We start from the raw sequence: 26766 nt of genomic DNA on the forward strand, positions 1-26766 counted from the left end.
TTTTTCAGTAGCGGCCTGGCCACAAATGAATAGTTCAACGAAGTGGCTTATTGTGTATCTAAATGTGGAGGGAAAAACCCGAGGACGCGGAGAAAAATCTATGCCACCACGGGAGAACATACAAAATCCATATATACAACAGGCATCGGGGTCGGGATCGAACCCATGACATCCTGCATATCAGGCGGGGCAGATAGCATCTCTCCACCGTGGTGCCCATATCACTTATGAGACAGTAGCGTGATGTTCACATTACCTGGAGGGAAAAAAATCAGTGTGTTAACATCATAATTCATCAAACTGATAACCGATTTATTTTAAAAGTTCCTTTAAGGGTCTGCTTTTATTTTAACCACATAATTGACTCCCCCACAAATTAATATTGGTCACATCCTCCCCCCCCCCCCCCAGTGTTTTATCTCAGCTATGCCGTCGGTGTCATTTCGTAAGACAAAGTATCCAGTCCGATCTCCCGCCATGGCAGTGCAAACGTACGCATTACAGAATGGTCAAGGCAAGGGGATGGCAAAAAGTTGCCGTTGAGATCCTTCCAAAGTATACTGGGGGCCAGACGGTAGGGGGCAGCACTTTCCCATCAGTCAAAATCGAATCATATATATTTATTCTGAGAGATGGAATTCAGATACAATTGATGCAGATTCATGTTTGATGTGATTGTATTTTTGTGCGGTCATTGGTGACCCAGCTGAGGCCAGCAACTCGCTATGCTTGAGGACCAATTTGGAACTGTTTGGGGATCTCGTATAATTAACATTTGTTCCCTCTCAATCACTCTTCTATGATGAACTATATATATATTTTTTTGCCTTGAAGATTTGAGCGCAAATGTTTTTGATTGTTCTTACCCAGCTAGTCCATATATTGTACGTGTTTGCTTCGTGTTAAACTTACACCTTTGTTCTTTTCTGATATTCATTTATTTTATTTCTATATAAATCCTAGTTGTAGCTGTTCCATTTTTCGAATTGTTTTTTTTATAATTTCTAAATATTTATTTATGCCTTGAACATGGACAACTGCATTCATTTCCACTGAATCAAATGTATGTCCATACTCTGCAAGGCTGGGTATAATTGACCTGTATTTCATATTCATTCATATATTCCATATTATGATTGATGGGTTGTATGCAATTGATGGTAGAAAACGCTTTTCTAAACCAGGGATGCTAATGAGGTTGGTTAGCTTCGAAAGTTTGTGTTATTTTGCTTGTAATAATTTTCGTAAACAATTGATATCCATGCAAAAAAAAGCAAATGGATAAGTTTTTCACCATTATTGAGGAACAATTCAATGATTGAGGTATTTAATTTACTTGTAAACATAAATATCTCTGCCAAATTAGTTTCAACAACTGGTCCTGCTTCTTTGGTGATGTCCACAGTTGTACCATCTGATCCATGAGCTCTCTCTTCTTTTGTACTTTGAAGAGCAGGGATTACTTCTTTAAATGTGACATTTGGAACCTCCGCTTCATGGTTTTGAATCTTGGTATATAAAATTAAATTGATGTGGAATAACATTATTTAATTGATGTTTAGATTTTGTCTCTTATCGTGCGTTTAGGTTACATATTTCTCCGGAAGGTAACCCTTTCTGAATTACTAGTAATCAACCTGCTTTTTGCTGCTTACAAGTCCCTATGCAGTAGACATGCAATGAGAGATGGAGCAATGAGCTCACGTTACAAGAGCTAGATTAATTGCTGAATTATTTATTTTACCAGGTAAGGCCCACTGAGCTGTATAGCTCTTTTTCTGAAGCGACCACAAATGATAGCTTAACGAAGTGGCTTATACTCTTTGGTTCTTTCAGGAAAGTCACGTAAGTGGAAAAATAATAGATCACGACGATTCGATCGCAACACAAGCAATCGTCATCAGGTGTTGCGATCGAAACGTCGTGATCTATTCCTGCAGTCACGAAAGCTTCCAATCAAGATTGAAGTGGCTTATGTGGAAATGTATAGCAGCAGCCAAATACTCTAAATGCGTGATTCTAAATGTGGAGGGGAAAACCGGAGGACCCGGAGAAAAATTAACATGACCGTAGGGAGAATGTGCGAACTCCAAATATATAACTATAACAGGAGTCGGGAGTCAGGATCGCACCCTCGACCTCCTGTATACCAGGCGAGGGAGATAACATCTCACCACCATTATGAGACTGTGACGGAATGGAAATGACCTCCATCAACCAGTGGGCAAGTCGTGGCCAATGATGATCGTCACCACGGTGAATTGGTTTGTTTTAATCGCTCTAATATGAGGGTTAATATACGGGATATCTTGAGTTTAATTTTCTTGTCGAAAATGTATTTTGTGTTCTCATGTTTTGCTATGCAGCCCAGGTCCCTTTTGCAACAACAACAAAAATATACCTTTAGTCCCAATGGGCTCTCACCTGGTTGAAATAAAGGATCTGAATTATTTTTATACTTTGAAAACCTAGGAGAGGCACAAGGTTCAGAAACATACCAATTGCCTCTAAACAACACAATGGCAATACATTGAACCTAGATCAACTGGAGTATAGTACAGTCCACCAACACCATCACTCCCTACAAAAACAAAGGCGCACTTATACGATATGCATGGTATGTAATGTACTCTGACATTGAAATGCTTTCAGTAATATTACGAATACATTTATTTTATGACGCGAAACATTTATTGCCTTTGGGGCGTTCAGATACAAATTTACGGCAGGGATAATTTGAACTCGCATTTAGCACTGGAGGCTGTTAGTGAATTAATTCTGTCGCGGCTAAATATTTACAGTTTCCTACTTACGGTAATTTATTTTATAATCGTAAACATAATCATCAGTCATGCTCTATCCACTGCTGGGTAAAGGTCTTCCCCATGACATCATCACTCACAGTGTCATGATGCCCCAGGACATTGAACTCGTCATGGTTCAAGTTCAAGTTCATTTATTAGGTATTGCCCTGTGAGCCATTCGGCTCTTGAATCGGGTGCAACCGCAACAAACAAAAAACAAAAACATGAACAAAAAACATCTTAAAGTGAATAAATTGCAAACATAAAATCCAAGAAAAGACAGCAAAAATATTGCAGAAAAAACACCGTACACCAACGCTGTGTGCAAAAATCCCAGTGGGATGCAAGTCAAACAACAACAACAACCACAAAACAACTTAGATGTTAACTACCTCACCTCGTATACAGGAGGTCGTGGGTTCGATCCTTTTCCTTATGCCTGTATATTTGGAGTTTGCATGTCCCTCTCCCTGTGGTCGCGTAGATTTTTCTCCGAGTCCTCTGATTTTCCCCTCCACATTTAGAATCGACATACATTTAGAGTGTTAGGCTGCTATATATTTCCAGATGATAAAAGGGAACTATAATTTGGGATAGCATGGTCGCTTCTGTAAAAGAGCTACACAACTCAGTGGGCTTTACCTGGTAAAATAAAAAATAGTTTTAGCTTAACTCCTTCACATGCACCTGTTTATACCTTCATCTCGACGGCGGTTGCTCTCTCAGACGTTTCATATCTTTTGGCTGCCATTCCATAAACAAACACCTCCAATTAGCACAGTTGGCTACGTGCAGTGCGAAAGAAGTTCAACATACATACATACATACGATCCTTTTTAGCAGTGTGACCACCCGTGATATTTGGATCATTCCTGGGCCTCTGTCACCAGCCTGCACAAAAGCAACATGTTGAAATGTGGTTAAACAATACCTGATTGACATTGCATGGGGGTGGTGTTCTGACAGCAATAGGTTGACTAAAGGGCTGTAATTTGGTCATTGTAAATTACACCACACATGCAGTACTACTGTAGCTATAGTATTGCAAGTAATTTGCCGTATGACCAGACTGTAATGGAATGATGCACTTGAAGATGTGAATAGTAATTCGATCACAATAGTTACGGTCATGCCTTGAAGAACGTAATACATATTGAATTTGACTTAATGTGTGTTCTGTACGGTATTATTATTATTTGGCCGGGTGGCGTGGAGCTTCGAGTGCGTGGCTCGTAATAAAAACATGCCCCCAGTTCCAATATCATGTTGGCATTGACTCAGCCTTCCATTCCTCCAGGGTTAACACACTGAGCACTCTTTTTGTGGGAAGTCAACAGTGGTTGTCAATACGGAACAGACTCTCCGCCTATGTAAAAATGTAGAATATTTTGTCCACCACTCAGAACTGCGAACAGGTGATGAACTTGTGAGAAACTACTTTTTAGACTTGACGTCAGATGTGCTGCTGTGCCGAGATGTGAACTCGCTCCCCAGGTATGCAGGAGGTTGTGGGTTCGATCCCGACCCTGACGCATGCTGTATATTTGGAGTTTGCATGTCTCTCTCCCTGTGCTCTCGTCGATTTTCTCCACATTTAGAAATGTGCGTTTAGAGTATTTGACTGCTATACATTTCCACATGATGATGATAAGCCACTTCGTTGAGCTGTCATTTGTGGTTGCCAGGTCGCTTCTGAAAAAGAGATATATAGCTCAGCGGGCCTTACCTGCTAAAATAAAAGATAGTAATACAGTAATTTGTCAGGAATGTTAATCGTTTTAAATTAAGTAAGAGGTTTAATATAAATGACAACATGACGTTATCATGACCAATGAGATGAGAGGCAGCTATTGATGTCTTGGTCGACTGTCCTTCGGTTTTGCCTCTTAAACCATTACCCCCCCCCCCTCGTGAAGTTCAACACAGATACATGTGGTTGGTACGGGTAACATCTGTGGTCCAGGTGTTTCATAACATTTGCCGTTTTCTGCAAACTGACATTCCCAGTTATGTAAACGAGCCATTAAAATGTCACAGCGTTTGTTCAAATTGTGCAACACCTCTGGCCAAAACTATTTAATAACGTGGCGGTATAGTGTTATGTAAAAAAACGTTTATATGTGCGTGTCATTGTGTGCACGTACAATCGTTTGCTTGAGTACAATTGTATATTGCGCAAATTGAATTTAATATTTAGATGTTTTGCGTTAGTCACTGTGTACCCAACACACCTGTGGTGGAGCATTGGGGCTGCGGTTAACGCAACCGTGCTATGCATCCGACGACCTGAGTTCGATTCTCAGCCATGGATAACATCAGTGGCGAATTGATAGCTTAACTGGTCCAAAGTAAACCCGCGCTGACCAGCGAGGTGAAGTATGGTTAAGCAACCCCCCGTGAGCGACACTACGTCGGAAGAGCTTACTTCAGCGCTGGCTGTAAATTCTGAGAATATTATTCTTCACACTTCCGCAAAATGCTGCTGTTATTTGAGAAGGTACAAGTGAAGAGTTTCATACAAACATCAATGATTGATATGACCAGACTACCCTCAATGTGCCCGATCTCATCAGTTTGTGGAAGCTAAGCAGTCATGAGTCTGGTTAGTACTTGGATGGAAGATTCTTTGGGCATAACAGGCATTGCAGGCTTGGGCTGTTAGATCAATGGAAGATAGCAGAAAGGCCATGGATTCCTGAATCAATTTGTGTGGAGCTTTCAGGTTATTTCCCTCATATGCATGTGATTCTCTAGGCACTCCAATTTCCTCCAACAAGCCAAACACCTTCACACCTCCAATTAGCACGCTTGGCTATGTACGGTGCAAAAGAAGTCCAACATACGTACAAAAGACAAAGATCCCCCGTATAGCCTTAACAGACTGTTAGGGCAAGTGCTGTTAGCAAGTATCTATGAAGGCTGGCACGACACACGAAGGGGTGGGTGGCCAGCACCATGTCCGACCACCTTTGTATCCCCAGTGGTGACGATTTGCAGTATTAGGAACTCATTTGAGGCTGAGTCAACCTAGGGGAGGCCCAGGACCGGTTCAGATGATCGTTACTGGTGTTGGCCATGAATGGGAATGGAACCCAGATCGCATACATACTAATTTAATGGAATCGACCAAATATCCCAATGCAGGATCTTACTTAAAACGAAGCATTGCATCTCAGTGTGGCTTCCTGAATAAATAAAAGGAATCCTCATTATTATTATGAATGTGAGATAATTGATGTTTCCATGGGAAATATCATTGGTAGCCCTCACCCGCAACCCATTCACCAACCTTCCTGGGGAAGTATGGTCAAACAACAACTTTCCTTCGCCACTAAGTGGTGGTGACGTGCCAGGCTATGTGCACTTTAATGCCACGTGAAGTATCGAACGCCCGCTGGCAGGAGGTCACGGGACGGACCCCTGGTGCCATGGGCTGACTGACTGAGGTGAACGGCCGATGTACCACCAGTGCCTCCCCTACTGTGCCAACTTGCTGCGTTTTAGCCACCCGGCACTCACCCTGACCAAAATGTCATTGGGAGGCCTTCATCCAGTGTTTGATTTATAAGTGGCTTTTAAATGAATTAGTTATATATCAGCAACTTTCTGCTCCTCTGAGCCACGTACCAAAACCTTCACATGACCGAGGAGCCACGATACTTGTGCTGAGCGGGTCACTTCGCTCGCGCTGATTGACGGTGAAGTTTTTTGTATTCAGAAATCTGCAGGAGTATTCCGGCAGTACTCATGTGGAGATGTTAACCACCTCGCCTGGTTTGCAAGAGGTCGTGGGTTCCATCCGGACCCGATGCCTGCATATTTGGAGGTTTGCATATCTCTTTCTCCCCGTGTTCATGTAGATTTTTCTCAAGGTTCTACGGTTTAGAGTATTTGCTGCTGCCATAAATTTCCAAATGGTGATAAGCCACTTCGTTGAGCTATAATTTGTGATATCCACAAATTATATCTCAGTGGGCCTTACCTGGTAAAATAAAAATAAAATGTTTAATAGCTTAGTTTTGTCTGCTGCCATGGGAAAGTGTTACGGGGCTGCTCCTGCTTCCGCAATTTTTTTCCCCCTGTTTCAAATAAGGTTATATTGAACGGTAAAAAACCACTGTATCTGTGTAACAATCGAGCCGCACTTGACCTATCCAGGAGCTGCACTGAGCTCGCCAGCCGTGGTTTGGCCACCCGTTGTCGTGTGCCACAGTGAGACGCGCGAATGGGGTTTCATCTTTCTCCCCTCGCATAGTGTTATGCTGCACAGGAAACACTGCAGCGTTAGAAAGGTACCGGTGTGTTCAAGGTAATATCAGAGGACACCCTGTAACACGATAGTCTGTGGCTCTGCACTTTGGAGCCAAATGAATAATGCACGCTGTGTATTATCAGCGATATGTGTGATTCGTCTTTAAAATTGTCGTGTATTTACTGCGCTTGTTGTTTGTCATCCAATGGTGGTTATTTACCAGAAATAATTTTTTGTTTTAACTTTTAAATGTGTTGGCACCGGTGCGCTATTTCGTTTTACTTTGTCACAGGGCTCATTTTAAAACGTCTCGTGCCTGACCATATTATGACTCATTCTGGCTCGGTCTCTCTCATTCATTTACGTAATACTGTCCTTTAGTCTGGCAAAAATTGCTCTTCCCAATGCTAAAATCGTATACCCTTTCTTTGTAAAACATTTTGATAACAACATGTTTAGTTACCAGAGCATGTTTGGACACCGTGCGAGCGTAACTTTGACGTTTAATGCCGTGGACCCTACCAGACTCTTGAAGCCCTTTTTTTATCCCCTTCTTTTTGACGCACGCAGAGAAATATGCTTAAAGCCACAAAGTGGTGTTTAACAAACCTGCCCTAACGCGTTTCAGTCGGGTGTGATTTACTGCTGCACATCGTTGGGTTTTGCAGCCCTAGCAAAGGGATTCTTCCTTTTATTGGATTTGACCAGCCATGTGCATCGCATTCTTTGTCATATACCTTTAGGCCATCATTGCCGATTTAACTATTTGTTTTCCACCATTTTTTTAAAAATAAATCCCTCTTTAACTTTAGTTTATTTTGTATGCGGTAATAGTAATGATAATAATGATTCCATTTATCCAGAAAAGCCACACTCTCAAGCCAATTTTTCAGTCGGATTCAAACAATGGAATGTACCAGCCATCCCCTTGGTCATCTCAGCCCACGCCTGTAACATCTGGTATTCTGTCGCAAAAAATTCTCATCGAAGTACCAACCAGCCTCAACTCTGCTTGGCCCCTGACGAAATCGGAACATTTGAAATAATAATTTAAATGTATAAAGCGCCCTTAAACAATCGTTCTCAGGGCGCTATGCATGGAAAAGCGGAAAATAGTTAACAATAACCAATTGGAGAAGAAGTGAGAAAGACGTTTTAAAATATCTAAAGAGAGAGCCGCGTTTTTAGTCGAGATTTGAAGATTTGTAGTGTCTCGGAAGTCCTGACCTCGAAGGGGAAGGAGTTGCAGAGTTTAGCTTCTTCTGAGATTGGGCACATTCGGGGTGATTTTTGTCTTACTTATCCCAGGCGTTCCTTGCGAAAGGGACCCATTGTCTCATTGGGCTTTCATCTGATAGATTCACGATTACTGACCGGCTAGCTGATGTAGTATGCACCTCTGCACAGCACAAGACTTCACCGATAGGATTTCTAAAGCCCATAAGATTACGTATTGAGTGTGTGAACGTAAAGTCCTGCAGGAGCATCTGTAAATGTATGTACCGTATGTTGAACTTCTTTCGAACCATACATAGTCAACGTGCTAATCGTAGGTGCTGGGGAAGGACAACAAACTAAACACAAAAAGCAGTTCTAAATAAATTAGTTGTTAATCTGGATGATTTAAAAGTGCATAACTCCAGTGGCTTCCTCATATCGGACGGAAGAGCGTTCCAGACGGTCGCAGAAGCGCATCTGAATGCGGGCGATGCGGTGACCGTCTCTGTTCGATGGTCAGCCAAAAGCCAAGTGGAGACACAATATAGTCGATTAAAATGTAAGGTAAGAGGGGCAGTCGTGCAATTGCTGGATCACACCACTGCCGGCAGAATGGCCTCGGCTAGAGAGAGCTCTAGTGAGCCCCACTAGAAGCTATCTGGCCTACTCTTCCACGCCAGCCAGATGTCTTGGAAGAGGCACGAGTACCCAGACTCTGCCCCACTACACACGGCCTGCCGACCATCTGTGTTGAACCCATTTATACCGCTAATCATTGCGCCACGCAAGGCAGCATCCCTGACAGTCAACGCCTGAAAGTGATTTGCGACAGCGATTTGTCTCGGTCACTGTGACTGCACTGGTGACAAGCGACACCCTTTTTAGCGAAGATGTTCTGATAACCTGTTGGACCGCACACACAACCATTGCTGTGTTGATGCTGTAAATGTCACGGGGCTTTTGCAAAACTCACCTTTGCCTGGGGAATCGCAAACAGTTGACTACTTTACAAACTACTCTTTGGTTCTTTCGGTAAAGTCACGTAGAAAGAGAAACTAATGAATTAAACAATAGCATACGAAGTTTCGATTGCAACACAAGCAATCATCATCTGGTACAAATGAAAGAGAAAACAAAACCTAGTAAACTTAGAAATATAATGCAATACAACACAGATAGTTGGCTAACATAACAGTCAACACCCTACCTGGTTGATTACGTTCTTCCAAAGATTGCTACATTTAAGAGAGAGATTAAACACAGAACCGGAGACAACGCCTCTGTGTTTCTCTGTGTGCCTATGTGTTTGTCTCTCTCTGTGTGTCTCTGTGTTGTCTCTCTCTGCTTACGTGTCTGTCTATGTGTCTCCGGTTCTGTGTTTAATCTCTCTCTTAAATTTAGCAATCTTTACAAGAACGTAATCAACCAGGTAGGGTGTTGACTGTTATGTTAGCCAGCTATCTGTGTTGTATTGCATTACATTTCTAAGTTTACTAAGTTTTGTTTTATCTTTCATTTGTACCTGATGATGATTGCTTGTGTTGCAATCGAAACGTCGTATGCTATTATTAGTAAGGTATAGTGGCTCATGTCCATAATCCAACAGTTAGGATTAGTAGTTCATGCACAAATGAAGTCTTCATGTGTGTCACTAGCTATCGGGCAAAGATGGTCACCGCATCGCGCACTTTCAGATGCGCTTCTGTGGTGGCCATCTGGAACGCTCTTCCTTCTGATATTAAGGAAGCCACAGGAGCTATGCACTTTGAAATCTAAATCGAAAAGTCATTTCTTGAGAACTGCTTTGTGTGTTTAATTTGTTTCCCCTCCACTGCACCTCCGATTAGCAGGGTTGGCTACGTACGGTGCGAAAGAAGTTCAACATACACACCGAACAATGTGTTTTTCAGGGAATTGAGGTAGTGCCATTTGTGGGCACCACAGCAAATGATTATCTGAGCTCTGAGGATGCCGCGTGTCTGCAATCGAGCATTGTGGAGGCAGCGAGGGTTTGGTGGGTCGCACAGCAGTTGTGAAACTGCCTTTCACGTGGGCGTCGAGGTGCCTTGCCCTGGCTTGCGAAGAGAAGGCAGCACAGCAAGCGGACTCATCTCCCACCTTATTCCATCTGTACAGGGAGAGCGTTGCCCCGTCATGTGCGTGGGTTTTCTGCGGGTGCTCCGGTCCCCCCCCCCCCCCCACATGTATATACGTACTCATGAAATGGCTGAAATAGAGAAAAACCCGATGCAGGACCCTCCTGACAAATACATCTTGGACTCGGCGTGGCTGTCCTCGGTAATATAAAACATTATTATTACATGCTTGTGCATTCTCCAAGCAGTCTTCAGCCTTAGACAGTCATTGCCAGGAAATTAGCTGAACATTCAAAGCAAAACTATTCTTATTCTTTCCAAATGCACAAATTACTGTATTAGTCACACCGAAGCTTAGTCATGGGCGAACCCGTATTAGTCTTACCAATTCTCAAAAAAAATTGCATCCAGTCTTCGTAAAGAACGTTCATAAATAAAGTGGGGTGTTTCTTTTTTTACGATTAGGGTTCTTTGTCCAGTGGGGCAATTCACGGTGTGTGTAAACCTGTCGGTGAACTTTCCCACTTGAGCTGAATGATGTTTTGTCAAAACACCAGAGTGCTGCGGTTGCATAACACGGGACTTCTCGTGTGCTCTCTTGGAAGCTGATCATTGAAAGGTTCCTCTCTGCTCTGAGGGCTCACCAAAGCACACAGATTGCTGACCCCAAAACTAAGCAGATTAGGGCCTACTGCCTGTGGCACATTCCTTACGCACCCCCCCCAAATAAATAATTAAAGCACACGGATGCCCGATAATAAACCACCCACAAATGTCAAGCGCAAATTATAGGTTTCTTCGAACTGTTTAAGACCTTTGCAAACTATATTAATGTCGGGTGTTGTTAACTTTTACGGTGAGATTGTTGTGAGTATTCAAACATGCTTGTTCGGCCTTAACTTGATTTTGTTATCAAATTTATGGTTCTTGCTTTGGCGTCATTCCAAAAAAAGCTCTTGGATAAAGCAACGTGAGTGGATGAACCACCACGTAGAAATTAATCTCTCACAGTTGCTCTTCATTGGCCATTACAAAACCATCATTCATAAAACTCAACTATGCCCGCAGAATGAAACAAACACTCCGCGTTTCCCTTTCCCGCTCGCTGTGATGCAACTGCTGCTGAATTGCTGATGCTGTTTGCGTAGTTTATTGGTTTTTAGAAGGCATTAAAGGTTGGGTTTATTTCACCATCTTTTCAGACGTTCTTAATTTCCCGGCCTTTCATGAATACGATGTTTCGTTGTGCGTACGTTGAACTTCTGTCACACTGCACGCAGCCAGTCGCGCTAAACGGAAGTGCGGTTGGCTACGTAGCATGAATGAACGAAAAACAAATAACAATAAAAAATAAAAGTATTACTTTTATTATTTCAATGAAGATAATCGCAAGTGTCGAAAGGTGGCTGGGTGGCTTTGGGGTGCAAGCACTGAGCTTTGTACTGCTGCTGTTATCTTGGGGTTTTGTTCTAGGTTTTAATTACAGCCGCTTGTGATTAAATCATATTCTCGAGTGCAGCAAGGCGATTATTGGTCTCGGCCTTGTCGTCAAATGCCTGTGGAAAATAAATATCATATTTAAACTTTTTTTTTGCTTAAGTTGGAAAAAATATTTTATCTCTAAGAATTACAATCACTCTTTTTTACTTTGACTGCCATGTAATGAACAGGACAAGCGGAAACAATGCAGTTTCTCCCGAGTGAGCATAGGACGTCGATAAAAAGCCATTTCAAAAGTTGTTCTGTGATATCGCCTTCTGCGGGCCATTGCCCGACATTGGCTATGTGCAAGGGTTGCGCGTGGACACTTCGTCCCATGACGTGACCCCAACGGCGGAATCAGAACAGAAGGAGTTTGTTTTTGCTTAACACATTGGCAAGTAAGTGCGCAGTTAGCAATGATGAGAACAGGTACTGTGGTGCAGGAGTAAACATCCAATCTTTGTTTAATGTCATCTGCCACTCCTGTCTGTCTCCTTGCCTCTGGCTCTAAGCATTTTAGGTTCCAACAGCTAATAACGTCTTAATGTACGTACATATATATGTGCATGTCAGTGTGCGTTTGTAAAAAATATGGGGGAGCGATGCGTCGTGGTTGGCACGCAGCGCTACGGTCCGGGCAATCCGCGTACCAAATACCGCTTACGGCCAACATGAGCAGCGGCGAACATATGCACCTGTCCTGGGCCTCTCCTAGGTCAGCTCAGCCTTAGATGCATACCTAGTACAATCTGACAGCGTTGGGAAGACAAATGCGGCTGTGCCCAGCCTCCACGAATGCTCTCCAATGGCACTTTCCCCGACAGCCTGTTTACACTATTACAGGGGGTCTTTGTAATTTTAACATTCTCGGGGGAGTGGAGGCCTTTCCTTTAACCTGCTTGCCATACTGCACCTCCCCATTGCACCGCAAGGCAGGTGTATCATTCACACAGTAGACACGTCGCCGCGTGATCCACGGACCCCTTATTCAAGCCGCTGCATTCGTGCAGGGAGCTCGTGCGTGACGACGTTACGTTTTTGACACCTGCCCGGTGTACCTCACATATGCCAGTGGGTGCATCTGCCTGTCCACGTGTGCTTGTAGGCACCAAGTGTGGCGGTCCACGTGTATATCTGCCCATGCGTGTATCTCTCTATACGTGTGTCTGTCCATGTGGGGAACGGGAGCGCAGCGGTTAGCGCGCTGCGCTACAAACTCGGCGATCCGAGATCGATTCCCGCTCACGGTCAACACCGGTGACGATTATCCGAACCGGTCCTGGGCCTTCCCTAGGTCGACTCGGCCTCAAATGAGTACCTAGTGAAGCGTGTAAGCATTGCCACTAGGGAGACAAAGGTGCTTTACCCAACAGTCTGTTAAAGGTTATACGGGGGATCTTTGTCTTTGTATCTGTCCATGCTTATTGTCCACACATGTGCGTCACTCCACGTTTTGTGCGCTTGTTTGTCCCCGTGTGTGCCCATTGTCTGTCCCTGTGCGTGCCCATTGTCTCTCCTTGTGCGTGCCCATTGTCTGTCCTTGTCCGTGCATGTCGTCTGTCCTCGTGAGTGCACGTTTTTCTATCCCCGTGTGTGCCCATTGTCTGTCCTTGTGCGTGCATGTTGTCTGTCCCTGTGCATACGCGTCTGTCTATCCCCGTGCGTGCATGTCGTCTGTCTGTGGTGCAGCTGTACAGGAGCTCGCTGCAGGTCGGAGAAGCGGCGCGAGGCTCCGGCGACGACATGGACACCTCTCCGTCCCCGCAACTGTCTTCAAATGCCACTGCCACTGCCGGCGGCGGTGGGGGCGGTGGCGGCGGTGGCAGCGGTAACGACAGCGACGGGGGGACACGGCGGAAACCCTCGACCGCGGCCCGGGCTCCCAGGAGCCCCCAGGATCCCCGAGGGCCGCGGAGCCCGCAGAGCCCACAAAGCCCGCAGAGCCCACGGAGCGGTCCGGAGAAAACCTTCGGACAGTTTCGCTCGTCGGCCTTCATAGACAAGGCCGGAAGGGGCAGCACGAGGTCAGACGAGGCACAGCTTTCACACGGCGAAGACGAGGAGGCTTTTATCAGTCAGAGAACCGTATACTTGTAAGCAAGCAATGCACACGACGTACGTACTGTGCGAGGGGAAACCGGTCTTACGTTACTGGATCCTGTTGTGCTAATTTTCTCATTAACCCTGTTTGAGTCTCACTAATTGAGGGCCCATCTCTGTGGAAAGGGCAGTTGATTGGTGTTAACAGATTCTCATTAAACCAACAATTGCAACATCCTGCAATGTTTTGGTGGAATCGATATTGTTTTCTGCTGTCTGCTGCGCATTTGAAAATCGGTGAATGCGCATTCTTGTCTGATTCGCGAATCCGTGGGCGGCTGTTTCAAAAGTTGGCGCTGGCGCCACCTCGGCACTTCCCCATTCACTGATCCAATCACAATGTTAACGTCAAAGTTGTCGGTGGATGGCTCGCAATATGTTTGCGAGTTAATCCGTGCCACTTTGCGCGCATTCCTACCATGGGGATGTGGAATTTTTGTCACTGGCGGGGTGCTGTAAACGGTAAATGAGCACTGCTCCATTCTCATTGGAGTGGAAAGTTTTCTTATAATTTCATGCCACAGTTCCAGACTTTTGAAACAGCTTATTTTTTATCATGTTTAACTAATATTCCACTAATAATTTATGATTATTATGTGTGTGTGCAGTTATTGTTCATCTCAACTTGAAATCCGAACTCGATAATTGAAGGTTTTCAATGGGATGCGTTGTGTCTCTTTGTGACTCTGTGCGTACCGAAACCGGCGTGTCTGAATGATTACCTCTGCAGCTCTCATTACGATTGTGGGCACATCGATGTATAACAAAAGCATGTGTCACCGACCAATTTAACACATTATTTGGTGATGTTGCTGCTGCTGCTGCTGCGTTGGCAGTGATGCACAATTAACAACAACAATACAACTCAACACATTCGTGCTGAAATAATTTCGGTGACATTTCGGACAGTGGCCCATCTTCACAACAAACGTGTTCCATGATGAAAGGCCGATGCCCCAAAACGTCCACCTATTATATATTTATTCTTTTAAAGCAAACGGCGTTGTGGACGAATGTGTTGACTTTCTTTGTTGTTGCTTTCACTAATAATTGTCTTGGAGTTTTTCTTTTGTATTCTTACACAACGACACGTGACTGCGTCTCCAAACGCATGTTTCCCGAAGCTACTCTATCTCCAAAATAGTCTTACGGGGGGAATTCTCACCCTTTGAACTGCTTGGCAGATTATAACGATGTACTTAAAGAGTTCATCATTTTCCTATTACCTAAACGTCACTCTTACTCATCGAGAGGAATGGTGGTTAACCCACTGTGCTCTGAATCCAGTGATCTGAAGTCAATACCTGGCCACTTGCAAACATCGGTGGCGTGATATTCGAACTAGTCCTGGGCACTTGCTTCCATCAATTCGTACCGACCAGTGTGGTGAAGTATGACCAAAGAACACTCATTACACTACGCGGGGAAGCCTTCGTCCAGCAGTCGATTAACAAAAGACTGCAAAGTATTATTTTTGGGAGTAGTCTGCTCTGTTATACTTTGGATTGTAACTGTAGTGTCCATTGGCACACACAAATTATATGCAAACATCAATTGGCCAAACTTGACAAAGCAGCACCCCCTTAAAAATTAGTCTTGGGAATGAATGCGATCCTGGCTAAATATGTGAAAGTGGCTGTATCATTGGTGACCGATTTTATTTCATTTGCAGGAAACCCACCGTAAACCTCTTCAATCCACCTGCCAAGGTGGCCAGGTCGGCCGCATCCACCGAGGCCGCGAAGCAAGCGCGAAATGACACGGAGGAGGAACACAAGACGGAGAAGACGGAGAAGACGATCAGGCTGGTCAGGCCTCAGAAAGACCGACCCTCTCCTTTAAAATCTACGGAAACGGGTCGGCAGGCTGCGACGACAGGCATGGGCCCGAGCCGTGCGCGAGGAGGAGAGGAGCCCATGGAGGGTGTCGAGGATGTGGGTGGTGAACCCCGAGCACCCGGCGCAGCGTCGAGGATGAAGGACGCTCCAATGGAAGGGCCAGAAACGGGCCCCCGGGGCGGTTCGGTGTCGTACGCCACGTACCAGGGCGCCGCGAAGCTGAAGAAGAGGCCTCGGCCCAACTCAAAGTTTTTCGACGACAGTGGGGCGGAGTCTGCTTCGGCCAGCGAGGCGAACAACTCGGAGGAGGCGTCCCAGTCGGACGCCGCGAGGAGTGCGAACGGAGCAGAGAGGAGCAAGGTGCTGAGGAAGACCCCGGGGAGGCTGCCCAGGGTAAATGGCAAGGAGGACGGAGAGGCCGTCCGCTCTCTCAAGGCCAAGGTAACGCTGGCCGCATCCGAGCAAGGGACTGCGGGGCAGGCGGCCGACGGCCAGGGACAAGGGAATCATCCCAAGGAGGTGGTGATTGAGGAAACGGAAATCGTGACAATCGAGGAGATCGTGACACCCAAGGACAAAGTGGGCTCCGGCTTGTCGACGATTTTTGACAATGAGAATTCTCAGTCCGTGAAAACGCAGATTTCGCAGCACACCAAGACCAAGAAGACGGTGGTGGTTCAGGGCAATCGGACATCTCAGGTGACTTCGTCAAAGGGCAGCTCGCCTCCGTCGAGTCCGAAAGAGAAAGATTCTGACGCCGCGAGTGGTGTGGGCAAGGCGAGAATAAACGTGCGGGACCGTAGGTCTAACCCATTCACGGGCAGTGACATTAACTCCAGGGCGTCGCCAAAAGCCACCGAGGAGGCGAGTCAACGAAGCCCGGTTATCTCTAGAAAAATGCCGACGTCAAAGCCCGCGGAAGCCAAACCCATTTCGAAACAGGACAAAGTCCTCTCCGGTGATTCGGAGACCAAATCCGAGGGCGGGCTGAATTCCACGCATGAGAAAGCGTGCAACATGCCAGAGGAATGCGCCGATCAGAAAGCAGCGCCCGGTGTGGCAGAGTCAGACGCTACGGAGGGGGCAACGCAAACTCCAGCCAGCGGCGGCCGTCAGCTCACCGGTCGTGGCGATGACATGGGCGCCTCCCTGCCCATTCAGGGTGGCGCAAAGAATGGGGGAGAGGACCCGGCGCCTGATCCCGCGGCGCCCGAGAGCGAAGGGAATGTTGCGGGCGTCTCGCGCGAGCAGGATAATCAAGCGGAGCTGCCAGCACCGGATCGCGAGCGCGTGGGCGAGAGCTCCGCCGTGCCTCCAGGGTCTGAGAGTTCGGTGAAGAAACCCCGAACGGTTGAGGAGGGTGTCTCGTATGCCGCCGCCACCACCACCACCACCACCGTCTCAGGTTCGGACACGCCGCGTTTGGGCGTGCCTGTTAACGCAAGCAAAAATGTTGATCGGTCGTCGGCAGCGAATCAATTAAGAGACGGGGAGATACCTGAAGCGGCGGCAGCAGTAGCAGCAGGCGAAGTCTGTGCAGCGGCTGCCGAGAAGGAAGCAAAAATGGACGTAATAATTGTAAAGGACCTTTGCAGTAAAACCGGTTCTGGTACAGAAGTCATCTCGAGCATCCTGGATATTAACAAGGTCGCGACAGTCGAGCAAACACAAAGCCTCTTGAAAGCCAGCGCTGCTGCTGAACCATCACAGGATATTAATTCAGTCAAAGTAGACATTCCCAAACAAGCCACACAGACTGGTGAGCCTGCAGCACCGAGCATGCCTCTGCTCTCAGATACCAGCAGCAGCAGAAGCGGAACTCACGCTAAAGTCCAAGGAGAACCTTCACGACAGCATGTTGAGGCAGCTCCCATGGATGCCAAGCAAGCTGCGAGTGCATCGCTAGGAAATCCTTCGTCGGGAGTGGAGGAAAAAGCACCGCAGCCATTGCAGCCCTCGGATATGGGCAGCGCAGAGAGCTCGACCTTCACAAAACCTGGAACGCAGTTCGAAAATATCACTGATGGACTACAGCAACAACAGCAGCAGCAACTTCAGCAGCAGCCACCGCAGCAACCGCAGCAACAGCAGCAACCGCAGCAACAGCAGCAACCGCAGCAACCGCAGCAACAGCAGCAACAGCAGCCTGTCATCAACGTAGGCACTGCGGAACACGTCGAGGTCAGTGCAAGTAGCCGCGCGTCACCTGATGGAGGAGGCGCCGGTGAAACTACAGCCGATGGGGCGCTCACGGTACCACAGAGCGCGGACGACGCCACCGTCTCGATCGAGCCGACAGGTTTTCAGTGTTACCTGCCGAGGCCTTCGCCGATGGAGATGTGCGCCGAGGTGGAGGTGATCGAGAACATGTTCCAGGACGGGACGGCAGCGCCAGACGCAGCGGACAACGGGGGGCGGCCCTCCCGACAAAACCCGGCATTTGAGCAGTTTTCTCTGCTATCGCCCATTAAGGAGGAGGACTTGGAGGAGGAGGGGGGTGACGAAGAGTCGGCAGGGGCCGCCAGAAGGCAGAAGTATTTCCCCCCGGGGGACGTAGCCCTCGCGAGCAGGAGCCCAAAGTTGTCGCCGCTGGCGAGCGGATTCGGCGAAAGTAAAGGCGCTTCCAGAGTCGCCGAGGAGGACGGGGGTGGGGGAAGGACGAGCGAGCGTCCGCAGCCGCCGGACGACCAGCAAAATGTGAACCTTTGGTCCTTGAAGAGCGGCACCAAGTCCGAGCTGCCTTCGGTCGACTTCCAAAAGACGAAGACGATGAACTTCTTGAAGGAGCAGATCAAAAACCGCAGCTTGAAGTCCATGGTGGGTCACCAGAGCCTGCACAACGGTTTCGGCAAGGACAAAGCGGGGCAGCTCAATGAGGACGGCGAGGGCAAAGGTGAAAGTGGCGCCCCGGGCCCGTCGCCCCACAACAAATTCTCAAACTTCTACAAGCAGTCCTCGCTCTCGCTGAAAGGCTTCGACGCCGGCGGCCTGGAACCGCGCAGCCCGGTGCAAACGTCGGAACCCGCGGACGTCTGGCCAAGCCCGAGACTTCCCGGCGCCAGGGCGGCGCACGAGGGAGCGGATGCGACGAGGGTGACATCTCCCAGAGGTGCGTTTGCCCCTGGCGCGTCTGCGCTTTCTCAGCTCGGAGACATTGGTACAGCCGGCAACGACGGTGGCGGCGTGCCTGCGCTGCCGCCACCGCTGAGCGGCTACGCTTCGGCTGCTGTCCAGAGTTTCGAAGGGAGCAGGCAGCAGCAGCCGGGCTCACACGGGGCTGCCCTGGAGCTTGCGTCTCCCTTGAGGGATATGACCTCCGCAGCCGCTCTCGGGCGCAAAGGATCCGGGGGCAGCGACCTCCTGCAAGAAGCCTTGCCGGGTCCCGAGCAACTGCTGGCGTTCGGCAGCTTCCCCGACCAACCGCAGCCCGGCATGTTCCCGCAGGGCCCCACCAACGGAGCTCCCCAAGTGAGTTTGTCCTTCCTTGTTTAAAATCCCACCGTGCACCTGCAGAGCTGCACCTTTAACTGCATGCGCGCGGTCGCAGCGCAAAGGTTGAGTGAGGATTCCTGAGCTTTTGTTTGCATTGCCGTTTCGTTTTTTTTAACAGTTGTCAGTGTCAAGTATGTTTATTGAGAATACACAGATATAGATTTGTTTTTACCATTTGTGTGCTTTGTATTTACCAATTGACACGTTTGATTGCTGTTGTATTTTTAGATGTACGAAACTGTGAATGTCGAAGTGAAACAATGTCGGCATGGGCAATTGTTTTTTGTGTGTGTGTCAGCCTCTTGTGCATCGCGCGTTGCTGTTTGAAGCAATGGCAAACGATTGTCACCAAATCAGCAGTGCATCGTAACAAACCAAAAATATCCACAGTAATAACAGTCGTACAATTAGCACGTTCGATTACTTTTGCGTTCTTCGATGTACAAAATCACCTGCAAAATTGAGGCGATCGAAACACACATCGGTTAATGACAATGAGTTATTCGTGTGAGCGAACACATGATGTGTTATGCTTTTCACGTAGAGTCTCCTTGTGAACGCTGCAGCTACTGGCAAGACAAAAGTTTGTTCGTGTGATTCTTTTTCCTTTTTTTGCTCTGAGACGCGTACGTGACCTACAAACAAATGTCGCAGAGGAACTGTAATTTACTGCCGTTGCCTGACTCCTCGATTGTATTTCATTGCATCCTATTTAAAAACACAATAGGCTGCAGCATGCTCTGCTTGGGTTGCTGTATGGATTTTTTTGCAAAGTTGGATTGTGAGGAGCGGCAGCCGCTTGGGGGGGCCTTCATCCAGCAGTGTATTGATCATGGCTAATAATGATGATGATGATGCAGCTCTGTAGCAATTTGGGCATTTGTGATCTCTCGTGCAGGATCCGGCAATGGAAGGAGAAAGACACGTGAACCCAAGGCCAGGCAAGGTAAGAATGGAGCGTCGCTTGTACGCTGCAACGTTACTGCCGTTGTCGTTTGCCGAAGAAAATCCTCATTGAGTCTCAAGACTATAATTGCAAGGAGGGTCCTGCATGGGATCGCTTAGCCATTAACATTTAAACATTTGGCACGTGGGAGGAAAATGGAGTATCCGGAGATACCCCCGTGGGTACGAGCGATTAATGATAATCAGGACTCTCATTTGGATAGATGCAAGAATGAATCACTTATCCCAACTCACCACTATAGTTTGTAGATGGCGATTTGCTGCTTGTCAACAAAAAACCCCGTGAGAACAGTTCAGCGTGGTCCAGGAATACCAACATGTATTAATTAAATCAATTACCGTAAATAACCTCTTACAGCCGAGCACAGTCGCTGAACCCTGTGATTTGTGACTTCGTCTTGAAAGATGAGGTGGTGGGAAAATGACAAGAGATTCGAGAAGACTACAATTTGTGGCCAATTAACGTTTTAATAATAGAGGTGGCTGGGAGGATCAAGGGCTTGATGCCCGTGTCGAAAAGCAGGGCCAGTCATGCTGAGATCCCGTGTTCTAATTCCTTCACTTGTGATCGAACCGGGTTCTCGTGAGTTTGATGGTCTCAGTCCGGCTACCTACCAGGTGACTACACCAACGTTTTCATTGCACACTGATGATGACTTATCGGCGAAAGTGCCCCCCCTCCCTCTGAAAATGGCCAAACGTTCTTGTAATAATGTAGCTAATCGCACCTCCGATTTGCACGGTTGGCTACGTACGGTGCGGAAGAAATTCAACATGTGTGTGGTGAGCATGCAGCAAATCATTATCTCGAGAGAAACGAAGGGCTGGCACTGCCTCATGTTGGGTGATAGAGGGCCTGATGCACCAACAATTCCATACTTGCTATGTGATGTCACTGGAGTAAAACGTAACATATTGCCGATCTTTGGAAATAGTCGATCTTGTTTGCAGAGCAGGCTCATGTGTGGTGAGTACTTAGATATGAGACTGCCTGGGAATCCCAGGTGCTATGGGCTTGGGCTGCGAGGGGGGCTACCATAGCAATGGGTAACTGAATCTATTTGTGTGTCGCTTTGAGTGTTACGCCCCTCGCAATGGAATTATTTTTGTGATGCTGCGTTGGCAGTGATGCATAAGCACAAATAACAAACAAACAAAAACTCGATGCATTTTTAAACAACGCTGCATGAGAAGGAAAACATATCATAGGCAATGATTTTTGGAAATGGTCCTTTTTCATAGCACGTCCTTTGCTATCTGCTATGCAGAAGAGTCATTAATGCCCGTAACGTCGCCTCTTAAATATTTTTTCCTTTAAATGCCACACTGGTTTTGACGAAATTTTTCGGAGTTTTTGTTGTTATTTATCCCCTCATATTGTGTGGGTGTTTGTTACAAACTCATGATTCCTCCCACATGCCAGACCCTCCTATATTGAACAGATTTGTCAAACATCTCCAATGCAGGAGCCCTCCTGACAGAATCGTCTTTGTGGCTCAGTGACCCTTTCAGAAGTAAATAAAGCACGTTGTATTTCCGACATGTTTATGTACCTTCGTGACGTGACTACAATCACACGTTTGGAATATAATTGGTGAGAACATCTCCACAACATGCATACGAATCAGTTAAGGAATTAACTGTCCAGGATTGGTCTCAATCATTATTTACTGTACCTGCCTTTAAAAGCTATTATAATTATTCATAGAAATATAAGCGTATAGAAAATCACTACCAGACCCGTATGTGAAATACCTGAAAATAATGAGCTGAACATGTAATTGCAGTAATTCCCTCGTTATGCACGAACTTGCTATCCGCGATTTTGGCTATCCAAAAATCGCATCTGGAACTCTGCACGACTGCATTGAGAGAGAGAGAAAGAAAAGCAAATGAGATGGAGTGATGAGGGGGCGTAAAGTGATGGTAGATAAACTCTTGAAATAAAAGTTTGGTTTTCGTCGGCCAGTATCACCCGCGAAATTTTCTATTCGCAAGCATCTCCAGAATGTATCCCACGCGAATAACGAGAGAATACTGTGATGTGTGCTTAAAAACTACACTTTCACCATCAGTTCTGTATCTCCACATAAAAAGTTGAATGTGTTTTAGTCCAATCAGCCTATTGGCCTCACAGGCTGATGTTAACAATGGACGTTGGTTTATATAAGTGAACTTCGGACCAGCTTTACCCTTCTGGGGCTCATCAGCACACGTGTAAAACATATACTGCCGGTTTATAAGGTGGTGTTGGAAAAGAGCACTCTTGTAGGGACCATGAACTGTTGGTGTAAGATACAAAACTAAAGTAAGTTTTGAGAATAGTTAAGCTTTGTGCAATGCACTGTAAATGTGGCGGATGAGGTCGAGAAATGTAGATCCTTTCGACAAACACATAATGACCTTCCGATTATATCAGCACCATATACAGCACCATATACCCATGGGTTAACTTGTTTAGACCCTGCTCTACAGTACCATTGTGTCATTGTTAAAGGGGTTTACTGATTCCAAACCCTCTCCGGACGACCAACTGCAGTACAGTATTATTGCTGCTAACATGGCGTCATTGTTGCCATACTCCACCCACAACCCAGAGGTCTGCAAAGTTCAATCGTCCTGCACAGGCTGTTAAAACAATAAAGGAGAGATTCTTTTAAAAAAACTTTGCCGCCTCTGTCCGCCAAACAGCTTGAAATGGGTACACCCACAGACTGTCCAGTTGATCGTCAGGTTGCGTATATGTATGTTGAACTTCTTTTGCACTCTACGTAGCCAACCGTGCTAATCGGAGGTGCGGCAGGTTATGTGTGGTGGGGTAGAATGTGGGTAGCTCCACTTCTTCCAGACGTCTGGGCAACACTAAACAATAACACTGAACTCTTTATTTTACCAGATAAGGCCCACTGAGCTGTGTAGATTTTTTCAGAGTGACCTGGCTATCACAAATGATAACTCAACAAAGTTGCATATTGTGTGGAAATTTATAGCAGCCAAATACTCTAAACGCATGTCGATTCTAAATCTGGAGGGGAAAACCGGTGGACCCAGAGAAAAATCGACATGACCACGGCGAGAGAGAGATGCAAACTCCAAATATCCAGGCTTCAGGGTCGGGATCGACCGCACGACCTCCTGCATACTAGTTGAGGTAGTTAACATCTCGCCACCCTGGCTCCCAGGAACTCTCTATAGCTCCCTCTAGTGGAGGCCTTTCCTCCAGCAGTGGAATAAGCAAGCAATTGCAGGGCTGCACATTTAGGTCTTGGAAGTGCAGAAGATCGGTTGAGTTGGCGTCAGGATCTAAGGACAGCTCAGTGTGGGTTGTGGTTGCTTCTGAAATGCCAATACCGCATTACTCGCGTATATGGGTGAGTCACTCAGGTTTTCTTTCATAATTCTTAAAAGCTTTGTTAGTAGTAAGCCGAAATTAATCTTGACTGAGCCACCGTATTAATTTTTTATACGATACTGTACTCCTACATGACCATGACATTTCGCTGTTGAAGTGCCCCCAAAACAGCCCACACACAGATGCATACACTACACAGCAATAGCTGCCATTCGCCACAAAGTGGCCATGACATCACCGTGATGCTTTTGCCAGGCTAGGTGCACTTTTAGACCACGTTAAGCTCGCTGGTCATGAGACAGACCCAGGTGCTATGAGTTGACTGATTGAGATGATTGGCAGATGCACCCGCCACCTGTACGCCTCACTGTCCGAAATTTCTGTGTTTTAGCTAACCGGCGGTACGCTCGTTGTGAGCGTCACTCCTCCACCCTCCGTTGTTGTTGGAGTGCAAGTGCCTCCAACTGCTGAGTAGCGTCCCTTCAGGAGCCAAATACACAATGTATAGACACACATACATACACACGCGCAAACTACACGTAGACTTACATTCATACAGGCACGTATACACAAATACACACAGAAACGCCTACGTTCACACAGCAACAGCCATTATTCACCACTATGCGGCGGTGACATCACCACATAGCTTGTGCCAGGCTACGTACAATTTAAGACCACGTGAATGGTCGTAGGTTCGCTGGCAGCTCACGGGAATAGGCCCCCAGGTGTTAAGGGTTGACTGAAGTGATTGACTAACGCACTACCTGTGTTGGCCGCTCTGGCAACTTGCTGAGCTTCAGTCGTCCGCCACCCTCTTCTGAGCGCTGCTGCTCCGCACTCTTGCTGCTCACATTGTCAACGTGTCAAAACACTGCACCTGTGATTGTTTCTACGCCCACGCATTAACGTCCTCCACGGGCCCACCGGCTCATTTTGTTTTAGACATATGACAATTGTTTTATGCATTTTGTAATAAACTGTACATTTGAAGAAAACTTTTTTTCATGCATTTTGGGATAAGCTCGAGTGCCCTGGACGAGGCCCACGTGTGTGATGGGAGCACACGTAGACACCAGGCCAGTGCCGGGGAACCTTTTCATTGTTGGGGGCCGAAGAGGACCTTTAAATACTACCTTTGGCATGGCCACAAAGTAGTAGTGGACGCTGAACTTTGATCCTTCTAGGGCTGTGTGCGTTCACATTTTACTCGCAACCATTTTGATAGGCAACAGGTGAATGAGCATGATATATGTTGAAACAGCATTGCCAAGTAGAAAACTTACCTCTCTCGTACCCAATTAGTCCATATTAGGATGTTCGCAGTAATGGATAAATATTGTTTACAAGCAGTTTTGAGTGGCAGGCGTCATGTGGCCGTATTAAGTTGTGGGCTATTACCTACCTGCAGCCTGTAGGATTGCAATCCTGTTCTAGGCAGAGAGCTTGTCAGAAATCTGCTTGCCGTGCTGTATCCTACAGGTGCCACCTCATTGCATCGCTGATGAGTTATGCAATCTTACTCGCTGTAAATGTTTTATAAATAACAGGTAGTGCCCCGTGAACACAAGTAATGAAAAGCAGACAAAACGTGAATGACCCACGCTCAATTGGGGCAATAGCATGTTAGAAAAAAACACATCGTTTTTGAGTGGAATGCAGGAGCCAAACCTACTGATAATGCTACAAAACTAGCCAGCCTTCCGTGACAACTTGTCCTACCCTAACACGAATACTATCCCCACCTCGCCCTTAATCTGGGCCCCTTTCCAAGTTACATTCTCTTTCGTCTTAGTTCCTTGCGTAATAACATGCACACCCCACTGGATAGGAAGGGCAGGAATTCACGTGTCAGGCCATTTCATAGTGGAAAGCACTTTGAATGGGAACGCCACGGTTATTTTATTTAATAATATATATCAAATGGGGTATGCCTACGCATTATTTTATTTAATGATTTACATCAACTGGAAAATCCCTTGAGATGAAACGTCTCATTAGCATGGCTATACAGGCTTTACCGACTTACGCATACATAGCAAACAGGTAGTGGCACGTCTACAAACGTAATGAAATCTGGTCGATCATCCAGGTCGTGCGGGGTGGGGTACAAAGTGTGGGTGCTCCCAGCTCAACCAAGACATGTTGTGTTTAGTTTGTGTTGTCCTTCCCCCACCCTGCACCTCTGATTAGCATGGTTGGTTACGTACGGTTACAAAGAAGTTCAACATACATGCAAAAGACAAAGATCCCCCGTTAACCCTTAACAGACTGTTGGGGCAAGTGCTGTTAGTGAGCACCTATGAAGGCCGGCACGTCACACGGAGGTGGCCAGCACCACGCTCGACCGCTTTTGTATCCCCATTGGTGATGTTTTTACACACTGCTCAGGTACTCATTTGAGGCTGAGTCGACCTAGGGGAGGCCCAGGGCCATTCAGATAATCGTCACTTGGTGTTGGCTCGGAGCGAGAATCGAACCCCGGTTGCCGGGTTCGTATTGCAGCGCGCTATCCCCACAATATACACACACATCCATCCATTGGGCCAGTGTTCAGTTTCAGCCCTTCAAGCCATCGGTGGCAAAATAAAGAATCGCACGCCTGCCCTTTTTCCTTTGTTTTACTGAAGTTTCTGCCCTTGTTGCTGCAGATGGTGATTTTCTACGAGCCGGGCTTTACCGGCAAGAAGATTGAGCTGTTCACGGACGTTGCTGACGCGACACCGTGGGATCTCCCCGCCACCATCTCGCTGAGGGTGGTGCGAGGCGGGTGAGCTGTTAAAACCCCACGCACTCACCACTCGCGTGCCCGCGCGCTCGTTGCCCTAAGCCACAGTGGGGCCACGGTTTTGTTCCCCAACCTTTTTGAGGTTGGGGGGGGCACCGTACAACCACACTCCACTCCACCGGAACGGCGAGACTTCGCGCAGCCCGCGACGCTGAAACGTGCCGAGCCTCTCTCAATTCCGTGGTCTGTGCGAGGCGCACCCACTCGGACTCGCCTTCTTCCCATTTTAGCGCTGGCAGTTCTTTTCAGGACAACATGGCCACGTGTACGCGCCTAAGAGTGCCACGATTGCGGGCTGGAATTAAGGCCAGCGGACCCGCATTCGCAGTGTTTTCGCGACCTTGCCTACGCATATTTGGCACAACAGTAAATACATTA

General features: G+C 46.9%; 1 protein-coding gene across 3 annotated transcripts in view; it reads left to right on the forward strand.

The window, feature by feature from the left end:
- The window catches only part of LOC144948689 (uncharacterized), a 91755-nt gene that overhangs the window by 26281 nt on the left and 38708 nt on the right, over positions 1–26766 (forward strand). For 2 of the 3 annotated variants that reach the window (XM_078878342.1, XM_078878343.1), the window contains exons 3-6: positions 13542–13945; positions 15625–19258; positions 20181–20228; positions 26252–26370. In XM_078878342.1, coding sequence (XP_078734468.1) covers positions 13542–13945; positions 15625–19258; positions 20181–20228; positions 26252–26370 — 4205 coding nt within the window. The remainder of the gene's footprint in view (positions 1–13541; positions 13946–15624; positions 19259–20180; positions 20229–26251; positions 26371–26766) is intronic. The other variant, XM_078878344.1, reaches the window with a different exon arrangement.

The sequence above is a fragment of the Lampetra fluviatilis genome, chromosome 50 (assembly GCF_964198595.1).
Source record: "Lampetra fluviatilis chromosome 50, kcLamFluv1.1, whole genome shotgun sequence".
Lineage (NCBI taxonomy): Eukaryota > Metazoa > Chordata > Hyperoartia > Petromyzontiformes > Petromyzontidae > Lampetra > Lampetra fluviatilis.